Source organism: Oncorhynchus nerka, linkage group LG25 (assembly GCF_034236695.1).
Source record: "Oncorhynchus nerka isolate Pitt River linkage group LG25, Oner_Uvic_2.0, whole genome shotgun sequence".
Taxonomy (NCBI): Eukaryota; Metazoa; Chordata; class Actinopteri; order Salmoniformes; family Salmonidae; genus Oncorhynchus; species Oncorhynchus nerka.
This window is the reverse complement of record NC_088420.1, coordinates 23439536-23461791: the sequence shown is the minus strand read 5'-3', so window position 1 is coordinate 23461791 and position 22256 is coordinate 23439536. Positions and strand designations below refer to the sequence as shown.

The following is a 22256-nucleotide window of genomic DNA, read 5'->3' as shown; positions in this document are numbered from 1 at the left end:
ACACACACACACACACACACACACCTCTATATCTCACCAGCCTGGAGCGAGTTAGACTCACACACACACACACACACACACACACACACACACCTCTATATCTCACCAGCCTGGAGCGAGTTAGACTCACACTCACACAAGCATACACAGAAATGCAGGCGCAAAGGCACTCACACACACACACACACACTACGACTCTCTCACATACACACACATACACTGTGACTCTCACACACACACATTAAGACTCTCACATCAGTTAAAGTCGGCAGTTTACATACACTTAGGTTGGAGGCATTCAAACTAATTTTTCAACCACTCCACACATTTCTTGTTAAGAAACTATAGTTTTGGCATCTCGGTTCAGACATCTACTTTGTGCATGTCATTTTTCCAACAATTGTAAACAGATTTCACTCATAATTCACTGTATCACAATTCCAGTGGGTCAGATTACATACACTGAGTTGACTGTGCCTTTAAACAGTTGGAAAATACCAGAACATTATGTCATGTCTTTAGAAGCTTCTGATAGGCTAATTGATAATTGACATCATTTGGGTCAATTGGAGGTGTTCCTGTGGATGTATTTCAAGGCCTACCTTCAAACTCAGTGCCTCTTTGCTTGACATCATGGGAAAATCCAAATAAATCAGCCAAAATATATTGTAGACTTCCACAAGTCTGGTTCATCCTTGGGAGCAATTTCCAAATGCCTGAAGGTACCACATTCATCTGTACAAACAATAGTACGCAAGTATAAACACCATGGGACCACGCAGCCATCATACCGCTCAGGAAGGAGACGCGTTCTGTCTCCTAGAGATTAAGGTGCTTTGGTGCAAGAAGGTCAAATCAATCCCAGAACAACAGCAAAGGACCTTCTGAAGATACTGGAGGAAACAGGTATGAAAGTATCTAAAGCCACAGTAAAACGAGTTCTATATCGACATAACCTGAAAAGCCGCTCAGCAAGGAAGAAGTCACTGCTCCAAAACCGCCATAAAAAGCCAGACTACGGTTTGTAACTGCACATGTGGACAAAGATCATACTTTTTGGAGAAATGTCCTCTGGTCTGATGAAACAAAAATACAACTGTTTGGCCATAATGACCATCGTTATGTTTGGAGGAAAAAGGGTAGGCTTGCAAGAAGAAGAACACCATCCCAACCGTGAAGCACAGGGGTGGCAGAATCATTGTAACGGCTCTTGGTGGAAGAAGGTGAGGACCAAAGCGCAGCGTGGTACGTGTTCTCATTTTAATGGTAAAGCTGAACACTATACAACAAGCAACAAATGAACAACCGAAACAGCTCCACCAGGTACAAAACATAAATTAACTACCCACACCACACAGGTGGGAAAAGGCTACCTAAGTATGGTTCTCAATCAGAGAAAACGATAGACAGCTGCCTCTGATTGAGAACCACACCCGGCCAAACACACAGAAAAGAAAACATAGAACCCACAACATAGAATGCCCACCCCAACTCATGCCCTGACCAAACCAAAATAGAGACATAAAAGGACGTGACAATCATGTTGTGGGGGTTCTTTGCTGCAGGAGGGACTGGTGCACTTCACAAAATAGATATGGATATATTGAAGCAACACCTCAAGACATCAGTCAGGAAGTTAAAGCTTGGTTGCAAATGGGTCTTCCAAATGGACAATGACGCAATGCATACTTCCAAAGTTGTGTCAAATGGCTTACGGACAACAAATTCAAGGTATTGGAGTGGCCATAACAAAGCGCTGACCTCAATCCTATAGACAATGTGTGGGCAGAACTGAAAAGCATGTGCGAGCAAGGAGGCCTACAAACCTGACTCACACCAACTCTGTCAGGAGGAATGGGCAAAAATTCACCCAACTTATTATGGGAAGCATGTGGAAGGCTACCCAAAATGTTTTACCCAAGTTAAACCATTTTAAGGCTACAAATACTAATTGAGTGTATGTAAACTTCTGACCCACTGGGAATGTGATGAAAGAAATCAAATCTGAAATGAATCATTCTCTCTACTATTATTCTGACATTTCACATTCTTAAAATAAAGTGTCGATCCTAACTGACCTGAGACGGGGAATATTTACTAGGATTAAATGTCAGGAATTGTGAAAAACTGAGTTTAAATGTCTTTGGCTAAGGTGTATGTAAACTTCTGACTTCAACTGTACACACACAGCACACACACACAGACATACACAAACTGTGAACAGATGACTTAGCCTGGGTATTATAATGCTGGAGAACAGATGAGTTAGCCTGGGTATTATAATGCTGGAGAACAGATGAGTTAGCCTGGGTATTATAATGCTGGAGAACAGATGAGTTAGCCTGGGTATTATAACGCTGGAGAACAGATCAGTTAGCCTGGGTATTATAATGCTGGAGAACAGATGAGTTAGCCTGGGTATTATAATTCTGGAGAACAGATGAGTTAGCCTGGGTATTATAATGCTGGAGAACAGATGAGTTAGCCTGGGTATTATAATGCTGGAGAACAGATGAGTTAGCCTGGGTATTATAATTCTGGAGAACAGATGAGTTAGCCTGGGTATTATAATGCTGGAGAACAGATGAGTTAGCCTGGGTATTATAATGCTGGAGAACAGATGAGTTAGCTTGGGTATTATAATGCTGGAGAACAGATGAGTTAGCTTGGGTATTATAATGCTGGAGAACAGATGAGTTAGCCTGGGTATTATAACGCTGGAGAACAGATGACTTAGCCTGGGTATTATAATGCTGGAGAACAGATGAGTTAGCCTGGGTATTATAATGCTGGAGAACAGATGAGTTAGCCTGGGTATTATAATGCTGGAGAACAGATGAGTTAGCCTGGGTATTATAATGCTGGAGAACAGATGAGTTAGCCTGGGTATTATAATGCTGGAGAACAGATGACTTAGCCTGGGTATTATAACGCTGGAGAACAGATGACTTAGCCTGGGTATTATAACGCTGGAGAACAGATGAGTTAACCTGGGTATTATAATGCTGGAGAACAGATGAGTTAGCCTGGGTATTATAACGCTGGAGAACAGATGACTTAGCCTGGGTATTATAACGCTGGAGAACAGATGAGTTAGCCTGGGTATTATAATGCTGGAGAACAGATGAGTTAGCCTGGGTATTATAACGCTGGAGAACAGATGACTTAGCCTGGGTATTATAACGCTGAAGAACAGATGAGTTAGCGTGGTTATTATAATGCTGGAGAACAGATGACTTAGCCTGGGTATTATAACGCTGGAGAACAGATAAGTTAGCCTGGGTATTATAATGCTGGAGAACAGATGACTTAGCCTGGGTATTATAACGCTGGAGAACAGATGATTTAGCCTGGGTATTATAACGCTGGAGAACAGATGAGTTAGCCTGGGTATTATAACGCTGGAGAACAGATGACTTAGCCTGGGTATTATAACGCTGGAGAACAGATGACTTAGCCTGGGTATTATAATGCTGGAGAACAGATGAGTTAGCCTGGGTATTATAATGCTGGAGAACAGATGAGTTAGCCTGGGTATTATAACGCTGGAGAACAGATGACTTAGCCTGGGTATTATAACGCTGAAGAACAGATGAGTTAGCCTGGGTATTATAATGCTGGAGAACAGATTAGTTAGCCTGGGGATTATAATTCTGGAGAACAGATGAGTTAGCCTGGGTATTATAATGCTGGAAAACAGATGAGTTAGCCTGGGTATTATAATGCTGGAGAACAGATGAGTTAGCCTGGGTATTATAACGCTGGAGAACAGATGACTTAGCCTGGGTATTATAACGCTGGAGAACAGATGACTTAGCCTGGGTATTATAACGCTGGAGAACAGATGAGTTAGCCTGGGTATTATAATGCTGGAGAACAGATGAGTTAGCCTGGGTATTATAATGCTGGAGAACAGGTGACTTAGCCTGGGTATTATAATGCTGGAGAACAGATGAGTTAACCTGGGTATTATAATGCTGGAGAACAGATGACTTAGCCTGGGTATTATAACGCTGGAGAACAGATGACTTAGCCTGGGTATTATAACGCTGGAGAACAGATGAGTTAACCTGGGTATTATAATGCTGGAGAACAGATGAGTTAGCCTGGGTATTATAACGCTGGAGAACAGATGACTTAGCCTGGGTATTATAACGCTGGAGAACAGATGAGTTAGCCTGGGTATTATAATGCTGGAGAACAGATGAGTTAGCCTGGGTATTATAACGCTGGAGAACAGATGACTTAGCCTGGGTATTATAACGCTGAAGAACAGATGAGTTAGCGTGGGTATTATAATGCTGGAGAACAGATGACTTAGCCTGGGTATTATAACGCTGGAGAACAGATGAGTTAGCCTGGGTATTATAATGCTGGAGAACAGATGACTTAGCCTGGGTATTATAACGCTGGAGAACAGATGATTTAGCCTGGGTATTATAACGCTGGAGAACAGATGAGTTAGCCTGGGTATTATAACGCTGGAGAACAGATGACTTAGCCTGGGTATTATAACGCTGGAGAACAGATGACTTAGCCTGGGTATTATAACGCTGGAGAACAGATGAGTTAGCCTGGGTATTATAATGCTGGAGAACAGATGAGTTAGCCTGGGTATTATAACGCTGGAGAACAGATGACTTAGCCTGGGTATTATAACGCTGAAGAACAGATGAGTTAGCCTGGGTATTATAATGCTGGAGAACAGATTAGTTAGCCTGGGGATTATAATTCTGGAGAACAGATGAGTTAGCCTGGGTATTATAATGCTGGAAAACAGATGAGTTAGCCTGGGTATTATAATGCTGGAGAACAGGTGAGTTAGCCTGGGTATTATAATGCTGGAGAACAGATGAGTTAGCCTGGGCATTATAATGCTGGAGAACAGGTGAGTTAGCCTGGGTATTATAATGCTGGAGAACAGATGAGTTAGCCTGGGCATTATAATGCTGGAGAACAGATGAGTTAGCCTGGGTATTATAACGCTGGAGAACATATTAGTTAGCCTGGGTATTATAATTCTGGAGAACAGATGAGTTAGCCTGGGTATTATAATGCTGGAGAACAGGTGAGTTAGCCTGGGTATTATAATGCTGGAGAACAGATGACTTAGCCTGGGTATTATAACGCTGGAGAACAGGTGACTTAGCCTGGGTATTATAACGCTGGAGAACAGATGACTTAGCCTGGGTATTATAACGCTGGAGAACAGATGAGTTAGCCTGGGTATTATAATGCTGGAGAACAGAAGAGTTAGCCTGGGTATTATAATGCTGGAGAACAGATGAGTTAGCCTGGGTATTATAATGCTGGAGAACAGATGAGTTAGCCTGGGTATTATAACGCTGGAGAACAGATGAGTTAGCCTGGGTATTATAACACTGGAAAACAATGACTTAGCCTGGGTATTATAACGCTGGAGAACAGATGTGATAGCCTGGGTATTATAATGCCGGAGAACAGAAGAGTTAGCCTGGGTATTATAATGCCGGAGAACAGATGAGTTAGCCTGGGTATTATACCGCTGGAGAAGAAATGAGTTAGCCTGGGTATTATAGTGCTGGAGAACAGATGCAGTGCATTAGATGCCCTGTCAGATTGTGTCTTCGCCTGGAAACCTATCTGGATTGGCTAATAAAACCACACTTAATCTAGCAAGCTCTCCACACAGCCACGAAACAAGCTTTAACACCTACAGCTGTGCAACCGTCCTTGTCAAACACCAGCACCGTCCTTATAATTACGACTTAATCTCCTCTATCTCACCATTTATCTCCAAAACATTTCCCTTGAAGAACAGCGCTTGGAGTTATAGCCTTGCGAAATAAAACGTGTTTATTACCTTGCAACGACTCAGTAATGTACCATAAAAAGAGGCGGCCACGAGTGTGCCTGACTGGATAATGATCAGGTAATTTATGAGGACCCGGCTCATCAGAGGGATGTGGGCGGGCAGGCAGGCGGGGCAGGCGCCACACATTGTCCTCCCCCCTGTCGAGCATCCGTCATGATAAACAGTGGGCAGACAGACAGAGCAGCAGCCAATCTGTCACCTTGTAGAAAGTCAGACACACTGCCGGGTTTTCTTCTGTCTGTCTGTCTGTCTTTCTCTCTCTGACTCTCTTTATCTCTCTCTCTGACTCTCTCTCTCTTTCTCTCTCGTTCTCTCTGTCTTTCTCTCTCGTGGTCTCCTGTCGCTCTTGCTCTCTTGAACAGAGAGGAGGGTGTGACTGAGAGAGTGAAGTACTCTATGAGGACCTGTCAGATAGATTTTCTATCTATCTTCACTATTGTTTCTCAATGTAAAGCTTTTCAATAGCTAAAGGTTATATCAGAGAAAGCCACAGAGGCATGGAATGGTTTTCTTTTAGTTGGGGAAGGATTAGGTATTGTACTTCCTTCTTATACCAACATAATTGAAGAGAAACACACCTCTGACAGTGGCTTGTTTAGCCCTGCTTGGGATGGTGAGTGTGGCAGTGTATTTGGTGAACAAATCCAAACCGGACCCATTGGTTATGTGCTGGTTAACATATGTGTGTGTGTGTGTGTGTGTGTGTGTGTGTGTGTCTGTCTGTCTGTCTGTCTGTCTGTCATGAGACCACTTTCTGTCAAAATTAGAAATGTGTAATATCTGAAAATGTAGCTAGCTAATGCTAGACTATCTTACCTGTATTCATCATCATGCATGATGGATGTGTCTCCCTGTCAGGAATTCCATACCACAGTTGCCCTTAGTTTGAAGATGTAATCCAGAGACAGGTGTTTTCTCCATCTCTTTAGCTATCATACTCTAATTCCACTTGTAGTGGCTTCCTTTCCTCTTTACCATAGCCACTGCCCAAGCCTGAAGCGGGGTTGTTTGGTACGCATACAGTCCACACTCAAGGTTTCCAAACGGCCAAACATTCCATGACAGCCAGGGATATGGTGCAACAAAAATGTTTATTCTTCTTATATCTAACAAATAAGTGATTCTCCAATCAACTTAAAGCATAGAATACTTGATATGGAAAATACATATTATGACCTGTATGTATGTCTGTATGGTCAAAAAACTATACTGCTCCTGCATCTAGCAAGGACTCCCTCCCCCGAAGGCCCAACTTCCTTATCTTAACACACTTATCACAATACAATGAATAGGCAAGAGGGGCGGGGGGGGGGGGGACTGAGTTACACTAACAAATGAATATATCTCAATCAGGTAAATATAAATCATAAAGGTACGTACCTAATATTTCATCATGTACATTAATATTTAATATATTTTCACAAATATACATGGAGCTCCGTATGTTCAGTCCTTTATACAAATATGTCCAAATCGGCTCTCACACCACTGATTTAAAAACTTGATCCTCCAGAAAGTGGAGAGCAACACTTATGTAGCTCCACTACACAATATATTGTTTTTAAAGCCGTGTTCACCAGGATTACCAACACAGGCTGACGAGCTCAAATAGACAGAAGCCGTCTATATGGCTGGCCAACCCAAACTCCTCTCTCGGCATGTCCAGCCCACGCATTATCTCAGCCATTCATGGCTAGTGGGAAGGTTGTTACCCTTTTCTGTGGCTTAACCAACAAGGCTCAAAATGTAACAATTTTATTTGTATTTACAGATGGCATGCAAGGTCGTTATTAAGGCATATGAAAGTTCACAAGTTCAAGAAGGCATTTCTGCCAAAAAAACACATTTTGATTCAAACTTTTTTTTATGTTCAAACGGCTCTCCTGTGAAGTCGTGACTTGCGAGATAGGCCTAGTTTCCTGAATCGGGTCACATTTTAGGCTCAGGGGTTATGTTTAGGGTCAGGGTTAGGAGTTGGGATTAGGTTTAGGGGTTAAGGTTAGGGTTAGTTTTAGGGTTAGGTTTAGATTTAGGGTTACGGGTTACGGGTTAGGGAAAATAGGATTTTGAATGGGAATCATTTGTTGGGCCTCAAAAAGTCCTCACAAGTATATATACAGTTGAAGTCGGAAGTTTACATAAACCTTAGCCAAATACATTTAAACTCAGTTTTTCACAACTCCTGACATTTAATTATAGTAAAAAGTCCCTGTTTTAGTTAGGATCACCACTTTATTTTAAGAATGTGAAATGTCAGAATAATAGTTGAGAGAATTATTTATTTCAGCTTTTATTTCTTTCATCACATTCCCAGTGGGTCAGAAGTTGACATACACTCAATTAGAATTTGGTAGCATTGCCTTCAAATTGTTTAACTTGGGTAAAACGTTTTGGGTAGCCTTCCATAAGCTTCACACAATAAGCTGGGTGAATTTTGGCCCATTCCTCCTGACAGAGTCAGGGTAACTGAGTCAGGTTTGTAGGCCTCCTTGCTCGCACACGCTTTTTCAGTTCTGCACACATTTTCTATAGGATTGAGGTCAGGGCTTTGTGATGGCCACTCCAATACGTTGACTTTGTTTTCCGTAAGCCATTTTGCCACAACTTTGGAAGTATGTTTGGGGTCATTGTCATTTGGAAGACCCATTTGCCACCAAGCTTCCTGACTGATGTCTTGGATGTTGCTTCAATATATCCACATAATTGTCCCTCCACATGATGCCATCTATTTTGTGAAGTGCACCAGTCCCTCCTGCAGCAAAGCACCCCCACACAACATGATGCTGCCACCCCTGTGCTGCTTCATGGTTGGGATGGTGTTCTTCAGCTTGCAAGCCTTCCTCCAAACATAACGATGGTCGTTATGGCCAAACAGTTCTATTTTTGTTTCATCAGACCAGAGGACATTTCTCCAAAAAATATGATCTTTGTCTCCATGTGCAGTTGCAAACCGCTTTACTTTAAGGTCCTTTGCAGTTCTGGGATTGATTTGTACTTTTCGCACCAAAGCACGTTCATCTCTAGGAGACAGAACACGTCTCCTTCCTGAGTGGTATGACAGCTGCGTGGTCCCATGGTGTTTATACTTGCGTACTATTGTTTGTACAAATTCACATGGTACCTTCAGGCGTTTGGAAATTGCTCCCAAGGATGAACCAGACTTGTGGAGGTCTACAATGTATCTTCTGAGGTCTTGGTTGATTCCTTTTGATTTTCCCATGATGTCAAGCAAAGAGGCACTGAGTTTGAAGGTAGGCCTTGATATACATCCACAGGTACTCCTCCAATTGACTCAAATTATGTCAATTAGCCTATCAGAAACTTCTAAAGCCATGACATCATTTTCTGGAATTGTCCAAGCTGTTTAAAGGCCAACTATGTAAACTTCTGACCCACTGGAATTATGATACAGTGAATTATAAGTGAAATAATCTGTCTGTAAACAATTGTTGGAAAAATGACGTGTGTCATGCACACAGTAGATGTCCTAACCGACTTGCCAAAACTATAGTTTGTTCACAAGAAATTTGTGGAGTGGTTGAAAAATGAGTATTAATGATTCCAACCTAAGTTAATGTAAACTTCCGACTTCAACTGTATGTGTGTGTGTGTGTGTGTGCATGCCTGTGTGTGTCTGTGTGTGTGTGTGTGTGAGTATGTGAGTCCCTTGGTTAACCCGCCTGCCATGTCTCCATTCTGTAGCTGAGGACAACCCATGTCAGACCAGCCCCTGTCTGCATGGAGGCAGCTGTCTGCAGGAGGGCGACGGTTACAGCTGCTACTGCCCCCAGGGCTACTCCGGAGAGAGCTGTGAGATCGGTGAGTGGGGTCAGGGGTTAACGTTCACAAAAGAAAGGGCAGAGGTTAAGACCTTCAGAAGGACTGTCTCTGTCCCATCCCTTTGTTCTCACATCCATTTCAACTCATTTCAGTGTTATTGCGTACAAGAAGCACCTGAGCTTTATTTCTGGTCCTGACGAGAGAAAAACAACTGTATGGGGAGGTTCTCTTCTGCGCTGTTCAACCAATCCAGTAAATGTGGAGGAGGAGTTGAGATGGAGTGTTATAGTCAAAAAGCTGAAGTTGCTTCACAGGCACTCCTTCAATATCCCCTGAAAAGCGGAAGCTTTTTTTTTTTTAAAAAATTTTTAAACACCACAGAGGGTGCTGTTTAACTGTAACTGATTAACATAATCAGCACACAGTAAAATGCCTTACATGAATGGTACAGTACATGTCCAGTATAGGTGGTACAGGTGTGGTACAAGTTGTTCTCAATGCGTTTGAATGGAGTCAGACTTTGCTACAGTACATTTCATGACCCTTTGGCACAGTCAGTTATTGTTTAGCTGCATGGTCCTGCTGTGCCCAGGTTCCTGTTTTTTGCTGTTCCCTGCCTGCAGAGGTGAGGATGAGGCGGCAGTCTGTGAAAGAGAGTGTGAATGGGGAGGGTGTGTGGTGTTTTCAGAGGTGTGTGTACTTTGTCTGTATGGTGTTTTCTGAGTTGCGCGTGTGTGTGTGCGTGTGCATGTGCAGTGGGTGTCTGTTTTCCGTGCTCAGAGGTGAGACTCTAACAGTGAATGTGTGTGACTGGGGTTGCTGTGAGTGTGTTTTGTAAGACCAGGCAGAGCCAGCAGTCTGTGACAGTAAGATGCTGAATGTTTGTGACTCTCTCACTGGCAGGCTGCCAGGCAGCTCATCTCTCCACTGGGTTGTGTGATAAGAGACTGAGCCAGTCAGCACTGAGCTAGGCTGTACCCTGCTGCACACTCACAGTGCTGTGTCACACTGAGGTGTGTGTGACTGTGAAGAGAACATGGGCTCAGTCAAGGGTGTAGGGTAATAATGGTTGGGAACAGTGATACAGTAGCGTGTGTATGTGTGTGAAGGAGCGAGTCTTAGTTGCACCGTGCCGTGGTGTTCTGTACTGCAGTGAGAGCTTTGACTGTAGAAGATGGACAGATGTCTGCACTGATGGGATAGGAGCTCAGTGAGGACCTCTAGGAGATTAAAGGTTGGAGCTGTGTGACACTGTTGTGTATGGGAGAGGAGAAATGCAAAGTCAATGGGGAGGGATTGCTTTTCCCAGGTCACTGCTTATGTAGAGGAGTCACAGACGAGGGGTCAGAGGTTAAGAGGGGAGGTATTGATTATCAATCAGCCATCTACTGACCACACACACACACACACACACACACACACACCATGACTGTCTGAGGGCGGCAGCCTTCGATTTGGGGATCATCCTTAACTAATATCGGCTAAAGGCATCAGTGATTAATCAACACTACAGCCACGTCAATAAGTCCTGATAAATGCATGTTAAACGATGAATAACATATGATTTGTTATGCTAGTTTGGGATCTCTTAGAATCTGCTGTGACATAGACCATATTGTGTATGTCAATATTAATCATATAAAACAGATATTCCTCATTGTTTCTGGCAATAAAAACAAAAGGGATTCATTTGGAGATTTTAAAATGTAGAATAACATTTTTCCAATATGCATTTCATGTTGTCGGTTCATTCTGTGTATGGTTATTGTCTTGTTTTGTGCTCAGTTTGAAAACCTCCTGCAGGACTGTGGATGGTAATTGACTTTGGCTGCTGCTCGTTTCCTGCAGCTTGTGTCTGCAGCAGATAGGGTGTCTGTCTGTCTGTCTGTGGTCTCTGACATATTAATTACAGCCAAAGGCAATCAGGTTAATTGCATATTACTGCAAACCCTTGACCACATTTGTAATAACTCAACATCACGTTCTCTCCAGTTGAGGATGAGAGGATTGTCTTCTTTTTGTCTTTATCTTTCTTTGCTGTCTGGCTTTCTCTCTTCAAATCAAATGTTATTGGTCACATACACGTGTTTAGCAGATGTTATTGTGGGTGTAGCGAAATGCTTCTACACACACTTCTTGTTCTAATGTTACCTTTTCTCTACAGATGTCAGATCTTAATTTGATCACTCTTCTGTTGCTGAGAATGTTCCTGTGTTCGAGGTTTAAAAAGGATTCTAAAGTTTATAATGTCAGACTTTATTTGCCTAATTATAATCCACATAATATTTCACATTTCCTGTTGCTGCAGGATTATTTTCCAAACCGCCTGTACACTAGAACTTCCATTTGTACACTAGAACTCCATTTGTACACTAGAACTCCATTTGTACACTAGAACTTCCATTTGTACACTAGAACTAGAACTTCCATTTGTACACTAGAACTCCATTTGTACACTAGAACTCCATTTGTACACTAGAACTTCCATTTGTACACTAGAACTCCATTTATACACTAGAACTCCATTTGTACACTAGAACTCCATTTGTACACTAGAACTTCCATTTGTACACTAGAACTTCCATTTGTACATTAGAACTCCATTTGAATACTAGAACTCCATTTGTACACTAGAACTTCCATTTGCTTCTCCTGCTCTGTGTGATTGAGTCTTTATCAGTGATTCTTCATGGTCATTATCATGCATCATTACTTTATTACTACCAAGCGAGGCAGAGCCACATACACTGCAATAATACAATTGTATTTCCCTCTGCATACTACAATGGGAGAAATGATGATTCACTCGAAACAGGGCTGTTGAATTGCAGTTGGAGAAGCTGAAGCTGCTCAGAGATGATCACCAGAGCCTATTGGGGATGTGGCGTTTAGAGGATCTGCGTAATCCATGGGCTCCGTTTCTGCTGGGTCACTCAAACATGAATGAGATGAGGGGAGAATCGCTCTGCGGGGAGAGAGAGAAGGAGGAAGGGTTGGGGACTTGGGGAGACACAGGGTCAGGTGGGGTGTCAGGTGGGAGTTTCCCAAGGGGGAAAGGGCCATAACACCCTATATACTGTACATAAATCTTATAAATATTCTATTGGTTTCCAATATACATAACTGTGTGTAGACAATAGGTAGACTATCAGTGGGGGTCGGTACCTTTAAATGCGTAGACTAATAGTAAAGTCCAACACCTGTAAAAATGCATACAGTATAGAATGTGAAACTTTCTAATAGAAATCTATTGTGTAGGACAGGCATGGAGGCTCTCTCTGACAAGGAATCATGTCAGCTCCAGTGGCATCTATTTTTTTATTTGTTTTATTTCAGCTTTATTTAACCAGGTAGGCCAGTTGAGAACAAGTTCTCATTTACAACTGCGACCTGGCCAAGATAAAGCAAAGCAGTGCGAAAAAACAACACAGAGTTACACATGGGATAAACAAACGTACAGTCAATAACACAATAGAAAATCTATATACAGTGTGTGCAAATGTAGTAAGATTAGGGAGGTAAGGCAATAAATAGGCCATAGTGGCATAATAATTACAGTTTAGCAATTAACACTGGAGTGATAGATGTGCAGATGATGATGTACAGGTAGAGATACTGGGGTGCAAAAGAGCAACATTTACAGATGGGCTATGTACAGGTGCAGTGATCGGTAAGCTGCTCTGACAGCTGATGCTTAAAGTTAGTGAGGGTGAAGTCTCCAGCTTCAGTGATTTTTGCAATTCGTTCCAGTAATTGGCAGCAGAGAAGTGGAAGGAAGGGCGGCAAAAGTAGGTGTTGGCTTTGGGGATGACCAGTGAAATATACCTGCTGGAGCACGTGCTACGGGTGGGTGTTGCTGTGATGACCTGTGAGCTGAGATAAGGTGGGGCTTTACCTAGCAAAGACTTATAGATGACCTGGAGCCAGTGGGTTTGGTAACAAATATGTAGCGAGGGCCAGCCAACGAGAGCATACAGGTCGCAGTGGTGGGTAGTATAAGGGGCTTAATGACTAAACGGATGGCACTGTGATAGACTACATCCAATTTGCTGAGTGGAGTGTTGGAGGCTATTTTGTAAATTACGTCGCAGAAGTCAAAGTTCGGTAGGATAGTCAGTTTTACGAGGGTATGTTTGGCAGCATGAGTGAAGGAGGCTTTGTTGTGAAATAGGAAGCCGAGTTGCTGTGGGGGGTGCAGACCTGTTGGCCGGGATAGGGGTATCCAGGTGGAAAGCAAGGCCAGTCGTAGAAAAATGCTTATTGAAATTCTCAATTATCGTAGATTTGTCAGTGGTGACAGTGTTTCCTAGCCTCAGTGCAGTGGGGAGCTGGGATGAGGTGCTCTTATTCTCCATGGACTTTACAGTGTCCCAGAACATTTTGGAATTAGTGCTACAGGATGCAGATTTCTGTTTGAAAATGCTAGCCTTTGCTTTCCTAACTGACTGTCTGTATTGGTTCCTGACTTCCCTGAAAGTTTGCATATCGCGGGGGCTATTCGATGCTAATGCAGTACGCCACCGGATGTTTTTGTGCTGGTCAAGGGCAGTCAAGTCTGGAGTGAACCAAGGGGGCATGCTTATTTAAGATGGTGAGGATTGCACTTTTAATGAACAACCAGACATCCTCTACTGACGGGATGAGGCCAGGTCGATTAGAATGGCCTGCTCGCTGAAATGTTTTAGGGAGCGTTTGACAGTGATGAGGGGTGGTCGTTTGAATACGGACCCATTACAGACGCAGGCAATGAGGCAGTGATCGCTGAGATCCTGGTTGAAGACAGCAGAGGTTTATTTAGAGGGAAAGTTGGTCAGGATGATATCCATGAGGGTGCCCGTGTTTACGGATTCAGGGTTGTACCTGGTAGGTTCCTTCATAATTTGTGTGAGATTGAGGGCATCTAGTTTAGATTGTAGGACGGCCAGGGTGTTATGCATATCCCAGTTTAGGTCACCTAACAGTACGAACTCTGAAGATAGATGGGGGGGCAATCAATTCACATATTTATTTTAATTTTATAATGCAAGTCAGTTAAGAACAAATTCTTATTTTCAATGACGGCCTAGGGTTAACTGCCTGTTCAGGGGCAGAACGACAGATTTGTACCTTGTCAGCTCGGGGATTCGAACTTGCAACCTTTAAGTTACTAGTCCAACGCTCTAACCACTAGGCTACCCTGCCGCCCCTATGGTGTCCAGGGCACAGCTGGGGGCTAAGGGTGGTCTGGGTGGTCTAAGGGTAGTCTACAAGTTATAATAACTTATTTCTGGAGAGGTGGATTTTTAAAAGTATAAGTTTGAACTGTTTGGGCACAGACCTGGATAGTATGACAGAACTCTGTAGGCTATCTCTGCAGTAGATTGCACCTCTCTGCAGTAGATTGCCCCTTTGGCAGTTCTATCTTGATGGAAAATGTTGTAGTCTGGGATTGAAATTTCAGAATTTTTGGTGACGTTCCTAAGCCGGATTCAGACACGGCTAGGACGTCAGGGTTGGCAGAGTGTGCTAAAGCAGTGAATAAAGCAAACGTAGGGGGGAGGCTTCTGATGTTAACATGCATGAAACAAAGGCTTTTACAGTTACAGAAGTCAACAAATGAGAGCGCCTGGGGAATAGGTGTAGTACTGGGGGCTACAGGGCCTGTGTTAACCTCTACATCACCAGAGGAACAGAGGAGGACTAGGATATGGGTACGGCTAAAGGCTAGAAGAATTGGTCATGTAGTGCGTTGGGAACAAAAGGGGCATATTTCTGGGCGTGGTAGAATAAATTCAGGCCATTATGTACAGACAAGGGTATGGTGGGATGTGAGTACATTGGAGGTAAACCTAGGTGTTGAGTGATGATGAGAGAGGTTGCATTCCTGGAGGCACCAATTAAGCCAGGTGAGGTCTCCGCATTTGTGGGGGGTGGGACAAAGGAGCTATCTAAGACATGTTGAATGGGACTGGGGGCTCTACAGTGAAATAAAATGATAAGAACAAACAGAAACAGCAGTAGACAAGCAATATTGACATTAGAGAGAGGTGTGATAGATGTGAAGCCCATCTATCTGATGCTGTCTGGTCAAAAACACTATGATATTGTTGCCGCCCATAGCATTGAATGCAAGGGAAGCCAGCGAGCATTTGGCCTCCCTTGATAAAAAAATTATACAATGATAGCAAATCAAACTTAACTGAGGGAGCTCAACTATGAGTCGTCCTGGCGCACCAAAAAAAAGTGCCAAAGGAAGACAGTTTGGATTTGGCTTCACACTAATCAAATCACATCAAGCCAAACATCATTGACAGAAATAAATCTTGAATTGTTGCATCTCGTTGTGTTGTCCTCCAGTGGCTTGCTAGCTAAAATTGTCCCTTTACTACATTAGCCATGGATGGAGATAGGGATTTGGACTTTTGTTTTTCTTAATTCTCCATTTTGGCCAATGAGTATAATGGTGATTCTGATCCAACCATAAATTCATACATAGGTCTGAGAGGATGGGAGTTCCATATGTAGCTAGATGTAGTAGGCTAATGTTAACTAGCTGGCTAATTGTTGCCTATTAAATTAAAGCTAGCATTCAAGCATTTTAGCTAGGTAGCCTAGGATAACAAAACCTAAGTGTGTACTGTATGACAGAGTCATAGACCGTTTAGGTAACATGGAAGAGGAGGATGGCATTGGCTTTTCAACAGTAGAAAAAAACTCTACTTACTCACACACACGCACACACACACACACACACACAGAAATCAGTACCATAGACACCCATATGATATTTAGCTTATATTGATTGGACTAAATTGTTTTTGGAATCTTTTAATTGTCACTGTATTAGACTAGGTGATTTGATGATGTTGAATGTTGAGGTTAAAATGGTGCTGGAATAGTATAGGCAGCTCCTGTTTACTTTGCGAATTGCGGTAACTCGTCCATAAATGTGGGAAACATTAACTTGCTTGACAATGCTGTAGGTCATGTACAGTGCCTTGCGAAAGTATTCGGCCCCCTTGAACTTTGCGACCTTTTGCCACATTTCAGGCTTCAAACATAAAGATATAAAACTGTATTTTTTGTGAAGAATCAACAACAAGTGGGACACAATCATGAAGTGGAACGACATTTATTGGATATTTCAAACTTTTTTAACAAATCACAAACTGAAAAATTGGGCGTGCAAAATGATTCAGCCCCTTTACTTTCAGTGCAGCAAACTCTCTCCAGAAGTTCAGTGAGGATCTCTGAATGATCCAATGTTGACCTAAATGACTAATGATGATAAATACAATCCACCTGTGTGTAATCAAGTCTCCGTATAAATGCACCTGCACTGTGATAGTCTCAGAGGTCCGTTAAAAGCGCAGAGAGCATCATGAAGAACAAGGAACACACCAGGCAGGTCCGAGATACTGTTGTGAAGAAGTTTAAAGCCGGATTTGGATATAAAAAGATTTCCCAAGCTTTAAACATCCCAAGGAGCACTGTGCAAGCGATAATATTGAAATGGAAGGAGTATCAGACCACTGCAAATCTACCAAGACCTGGTCATTTAAAGTTTGCCACAAGCCACCTGGGAGACACACCAAACATGTGGAAGAAGGTGCTCTGGTCAGATGAAACCAAAATTGAACTTTTTGGCAACAATGCAAAACGTTATGTTTGGCGTAAAAGCAACACAGCTCATCACCCTGAACACACCATCCCCAATGTCAAACATGGTGGTGGCAGCATCATGGTTTGGGCCTGCTTTTCTTCAGCAGGGACAGGGAAGATGGTTAAAATTGATGGGAAGATGGATGGAGCCAAATACAGGACCATTCTGGAAGAAAACCTGATGGAGTCTGCAAAAGACCTGAGACTGGGACGGAGATTTGTCTTCCAACAAGACAATGATCCAAAACATAAAGCAAAATCTACAATGGAATGGTTCAAAAATAAACATATCCAGGTGTTAGAATGGCCAAGTCAAAGTCCAGACCTGAATCCAATCGAGAATCTGTGGAAAGAACTGAAAACTGCTGTTCACAAATGCTCTCCATCCAACCTCACTGAGCTCGAGCTGTTTTGCAAGGAGGAATGGGAAAAAATTTCAGTCTCTCGATGTGCAAAACTGATAGAGACATACCCCAAGCGAATTACAGCTGTAATCGCAGCAAAAGGTGGCGCTACAAAGTATTAACTTAAGGGGGCTGAATAATTTTGCACGCCCAATTTTGCAGTTTTTGATTTGTTAAAAAAGTTTGAAATATCCAATAAATGTCGTTCCACTTCATGATTGTGTCCCACTTGTTGTTAATTCTTCACAAAAAAATACAGTTTTATATCTTTATGTTTGAAGCCTGAAATGTGGCAAAAGGTCGCAAAGTTCAAGGGGGCTGAATACTTTCGCAAGGCACTGTAACTGTTTGTTACATGCAATATGCTTTGTGGACTCCGCCGGACAGATGTTGCTCTCCAGTTTTGTAATGAAATAAATGTGTGGTTAAATGTATTCTGCCACTGTGTCTTCTTAGTGTCTCAGCCTTTAGGCCTATATATCACGGTGTCGAAGCACATGAACTAACAGGTTATAGAGCAAACACCACAATTATCACAACACATAGGTTGCAATATGGCTTTTTTTCTGGCTTGGCTTCCCCAGTGATTTTACCCACACACCGCTACTGATCAGCTCTAGTCATGGCATTTTTGTATCTGCAACACTCGTGGCAAACTGTCACAGACACTTAAAGGCCGCTACAAGCTCCACTCCGTTAATCAACGGGTGTGTGTCCACGTGGGTGGAGTCGTTTTTCGGGGGCTCTTTTCATTGCGTTCCCCCCAAGGAGGAAGTCCGCCTTGTGGAGTGTATATCCACCAAGCTGTCGCACTTCCCAAAGACAGTGGAGTCTTGCGCCTTGGCTGTATACTGTAGCTAAGAACTTGTTGCTGGGCAGATTTTTAAACAGAGCTTAGTTCTGAGACAGTAACGGATTTATCTGTTCAAATTAGGTTTGTTTTGGGATGTACAGATGAAAATGCAAAAAATCTCAGAACAGGGGTCAAAATAAGTAGGATAATTATTTTGGGTGAGCTGTCACTTTTTTTAAAGAAGGATGTGTGTAAAAAGACAGGACCGCGGGTGCATTAAGGAAGACACTGAGATTCTGTCCATCAAACTTATTTAGCTTGCAGAGAGAGAAAGAGGAATTGTTACATGCAATCAATATTTTATTGGTTTGTTCTGGGGCATAAGCAGAGTTGAGTGAAGTATGAAGGAAGAGGTGGGTGATTGTCTTTAGTTATTCTGGACAGGGATAGTGAAGGGGGATTGTCAACGCTGCAGATAATGAGGAAATTATTTTGACTTCTCTTTGTCTCTATCTCTCGTCTCCCCCTCTCTTTTTCTGTCTCTTTATTTCTCTCTCTTCTTTCGTCTCACTCTCCCTCTTTCTGATAAATGAGAACAGATAACTGTGGGCTGCAGACTGGCATTGCAATCTGGACTGAGAGACACACACTCTGACGGCCCTCTGCCCTTTTCCTTCTTCTCCCATTCATCCTCTTCTTGCCCTCTTCTTCCTCATCCTCCCCTTCCTATTGATACTATACAGGAGAGCAGAGAATGAGTCAAATTTCCGGCTCAGTGAACTGAGCAATGTAGACAACTTCCCTACTCTCCCTTCACACCTAAACAATCACACAAAATAACTGACAAACAAATTCTGATGTGGGTTTACCATCCCTCCGGGTCAATTTGAAGAAAATAAATTGAATCCCAACTTTGTATGTCCCAGCGCTGAGCAATGTCAATGTCCTCCTGGAAGTTTGATGCTTGACAGGAGTGTACACAATTTCATTTTCCATTTCCCGTGCTCTCTGTCCTCATTCTGAGAGAGTGATTGTATTGGATATTTTCCCTGTACCTCCCACTTACCTCTCTCTCTTTCTCCCTCTTTCTCTCCTTTACCCTGACGCTCTTTCTTCTAATTTTTTCTCCCTCCTTTCTCATTCTCTTTGTCTCCCTCTCGCTCTCCAGTTTCCCCCGTCTCTCTAGTTTCCCCCTCTCTAGTTTCCCCCTCTCTAGTTTCCCCCTCTCTCTCGTTTCCCCCTCTCAACTTGCCCCCTCTGTCTAGTTGCCCCCCCCCACACACACACACATACACATACTCTGCTCTTGCCTCGCTACATGCAACTGTTGTGTACTTTAGTCTATATGAAGTGATAATGTGGATATTGTGTTTAGATAGTCCTTTAGAGCTCCCCTCCAACCCTTCCTGTCTGTTACTAATGTACCCGGTGGTGCATCCGTCTCCTCTCACACTAGCTCCTATCATTGAGCCTGAAACATTAATGAAGTCAGGGCTATTAATATCATTGGCCCTAGGTTTGGGTGGTATACCGTGTATACCGTATACTGGGGTATATAGTTGAAGTCGGAAGTTTACATACACTTAAGTTGGAGTCATTAAAACTTGTTTTTCAACCACTCCACAAATTTCTTGTTAACAAACTATAGTTTTAGCAAGTCGGTTAGGACATCTACTTTGTGCATGACATAAGTGATTTTTCCAACAATTGTTTACAGACAGATTATTTCACTTATAATTCACTGTATCACAATTCCAGTGGGTCAGAAGTTTACAAACACTATGTTGACTGTGCCTTTAAACAGCTTGGACAATTCCAGAAAATGATGTTATGGATTTAGAAGCTTCTGATAGGCTAATTGACATAATTTGAGTCAATTGGAGGTGTACCTGTGAATGTATTTCAAGGCCTACCTTCAAACTCAGTGCCTCTTTGCCTGACATCATGGGAAAATTAAAAGAAATCAGCCAACCTCAGAAAATATATTGTAGACCTCCACAAGTCTGGATCATCCTTGGAGCAATTTCCAAACACCTGAAGTTACCACGTTCATCTGTACAAACAATAGTACGCAAGTATAAACATCATGGGACCACGCAGCCATCATATCGCTCAGGAAGGAGACGGGTTCTGTCTCCTAGAGATGAATGTAATTTGGTGCGAAAGGACCTTGTGAAGATGCTGGAGGAAACAGGTACAAAAGTATCTAAATCCACAGTAAAACGAGTCCTATATTGACATAACCTGAAAAGCCTCTCAACAAGGAAGAAGCCACTGCTCCAAAACCACCATAAAAAGGCAGACTACAGTTTGCAGCTGCACATGGGGACAAAGATTGTACTTTTTGGAGAAATGTCCTCTGGTCTGATGAAACAAAAATAGGACTGTTTGGCAATAATGACCATCGTTATGTTTGGAGGAAAACGGGGAGGCTTGCAAGCCGAAGAACACCATCCCAACCGTGAAGCACATTTCGTGGGGGTTCTTTGCTGCAGGAGGGACTGGTGCACTTCACAAAATAGATGGCTTCATGAGGATGGAAAATTATGTGGATATATTGAAGCAACATCTCAAGACATCAGTCAGGAAGTTAAAGCTTGGTCACAAACGGGTCTTCCAAATGGACAATGACCCCAAGCATACTTCCAAAGTTGTGGCGAAATGGCTTAAGGACAACAAAGTCAAGGTATTGGAGTGGCCATCACAAAGCCCTGACCTCAATCCTATAGAAAATGTGTGGGGAGAACTGGAAAAGCGTGTGCGAGCAAGGAGGCCTACAATCCTGACTCAGTTACACCAGCTCCGTCAGGAGGAATGGACCAAAATTCACCCAACTTATTGTGGGAAGCTTGTGGAAGGCTACCTGAAACGTTTGACCCAAGTTAAACAATTTAAAGGCAATGCTACCAAATACTAAATGTATGTGTATGTAAACATCTGACCCACTGGGAATGTGAAAAAAAAGCTGAAATAAATGATTCTCTCTTCTATTATTCTGACATTTCACATTCTTAAAGTGAAGTGGTGATCCTAACTGACCTTAGACAGGGAGTTGAAATGTGTTTGGCTAAGTATGTAAACTTCTGACTTCAACTGAATATTTTTAATACATTTGAATATTTGTAACTACTTTTTAAGTAAATACATGCAGTCAACTTGTGCAATTCGTTAGGAGATAAGGAAGATCACATTTTTAATTTCACCTGTCATTATGAAGCTTACCGGTAGTCCCCAATCACATGGTGTTTGTTTACAAGCACACAATGGCTGTGTTCGAGAGCATCAAAAAGACTGCCGACTGACTAATCTAAAAATCACCCTGCGTCATAAATAACAACATGATTATTTGTAGATAAGTCAGTCACAATTTGCCCATGATACAAGTATATTGCGGTTTTGATCCTCTCGAACACAGTCAACGACGAGAGACTGGAGCCTTGTGAGTCCATCACTGTCGTGCAGCATGCACCAGGTGATCTAGTTACAATATGGAATTCACAGCTACATGTTTGCCGGCTAGGTATTTTAAAACTATTAAGGTAACTATCTAAAATGTGCTAAATACTCTGCAGTTGTGCATTTGGTTTGCTAATTTAGAAGATAGTTATATTGCTAAGTTTCTTCCAAAGCTTCGCTTGATAACAATAAAACTTAAACAAATGTAACTGTTGAAAGCAAGGACGGAATGAAGCAACAATAGAGAGAGAAAGAGGAGGTAAGCTAACATTAATTATACAAATAGGCCCTATTATATTTCAAAATTAAAATCACATCTACTATCCTA

The 22256-nt window shown here is 42.4% G+C and overlaps 1 protein-coding gene across 1 annotated transcript in view; it reads left to right on the top strand.

The window, feature by feature from the left end:
• Window positions 1-22256, top strand: part of LOC115109244 (neurocan core protein-like) — a 204321-nt gene that overhangs the window by 86280 nt on the left and 95785 nt on the right. Inside the window, exon 9 of the mRNA XM_065009929.1 lies at window positions 9557-9673. Coding sequence (XP_064866001.1) covers window positions 9557-9673 — 117 coding nt within the window. The remainder of the gene's footprint in view (window positions 1-9556; window positions 9674-22256) is intronic.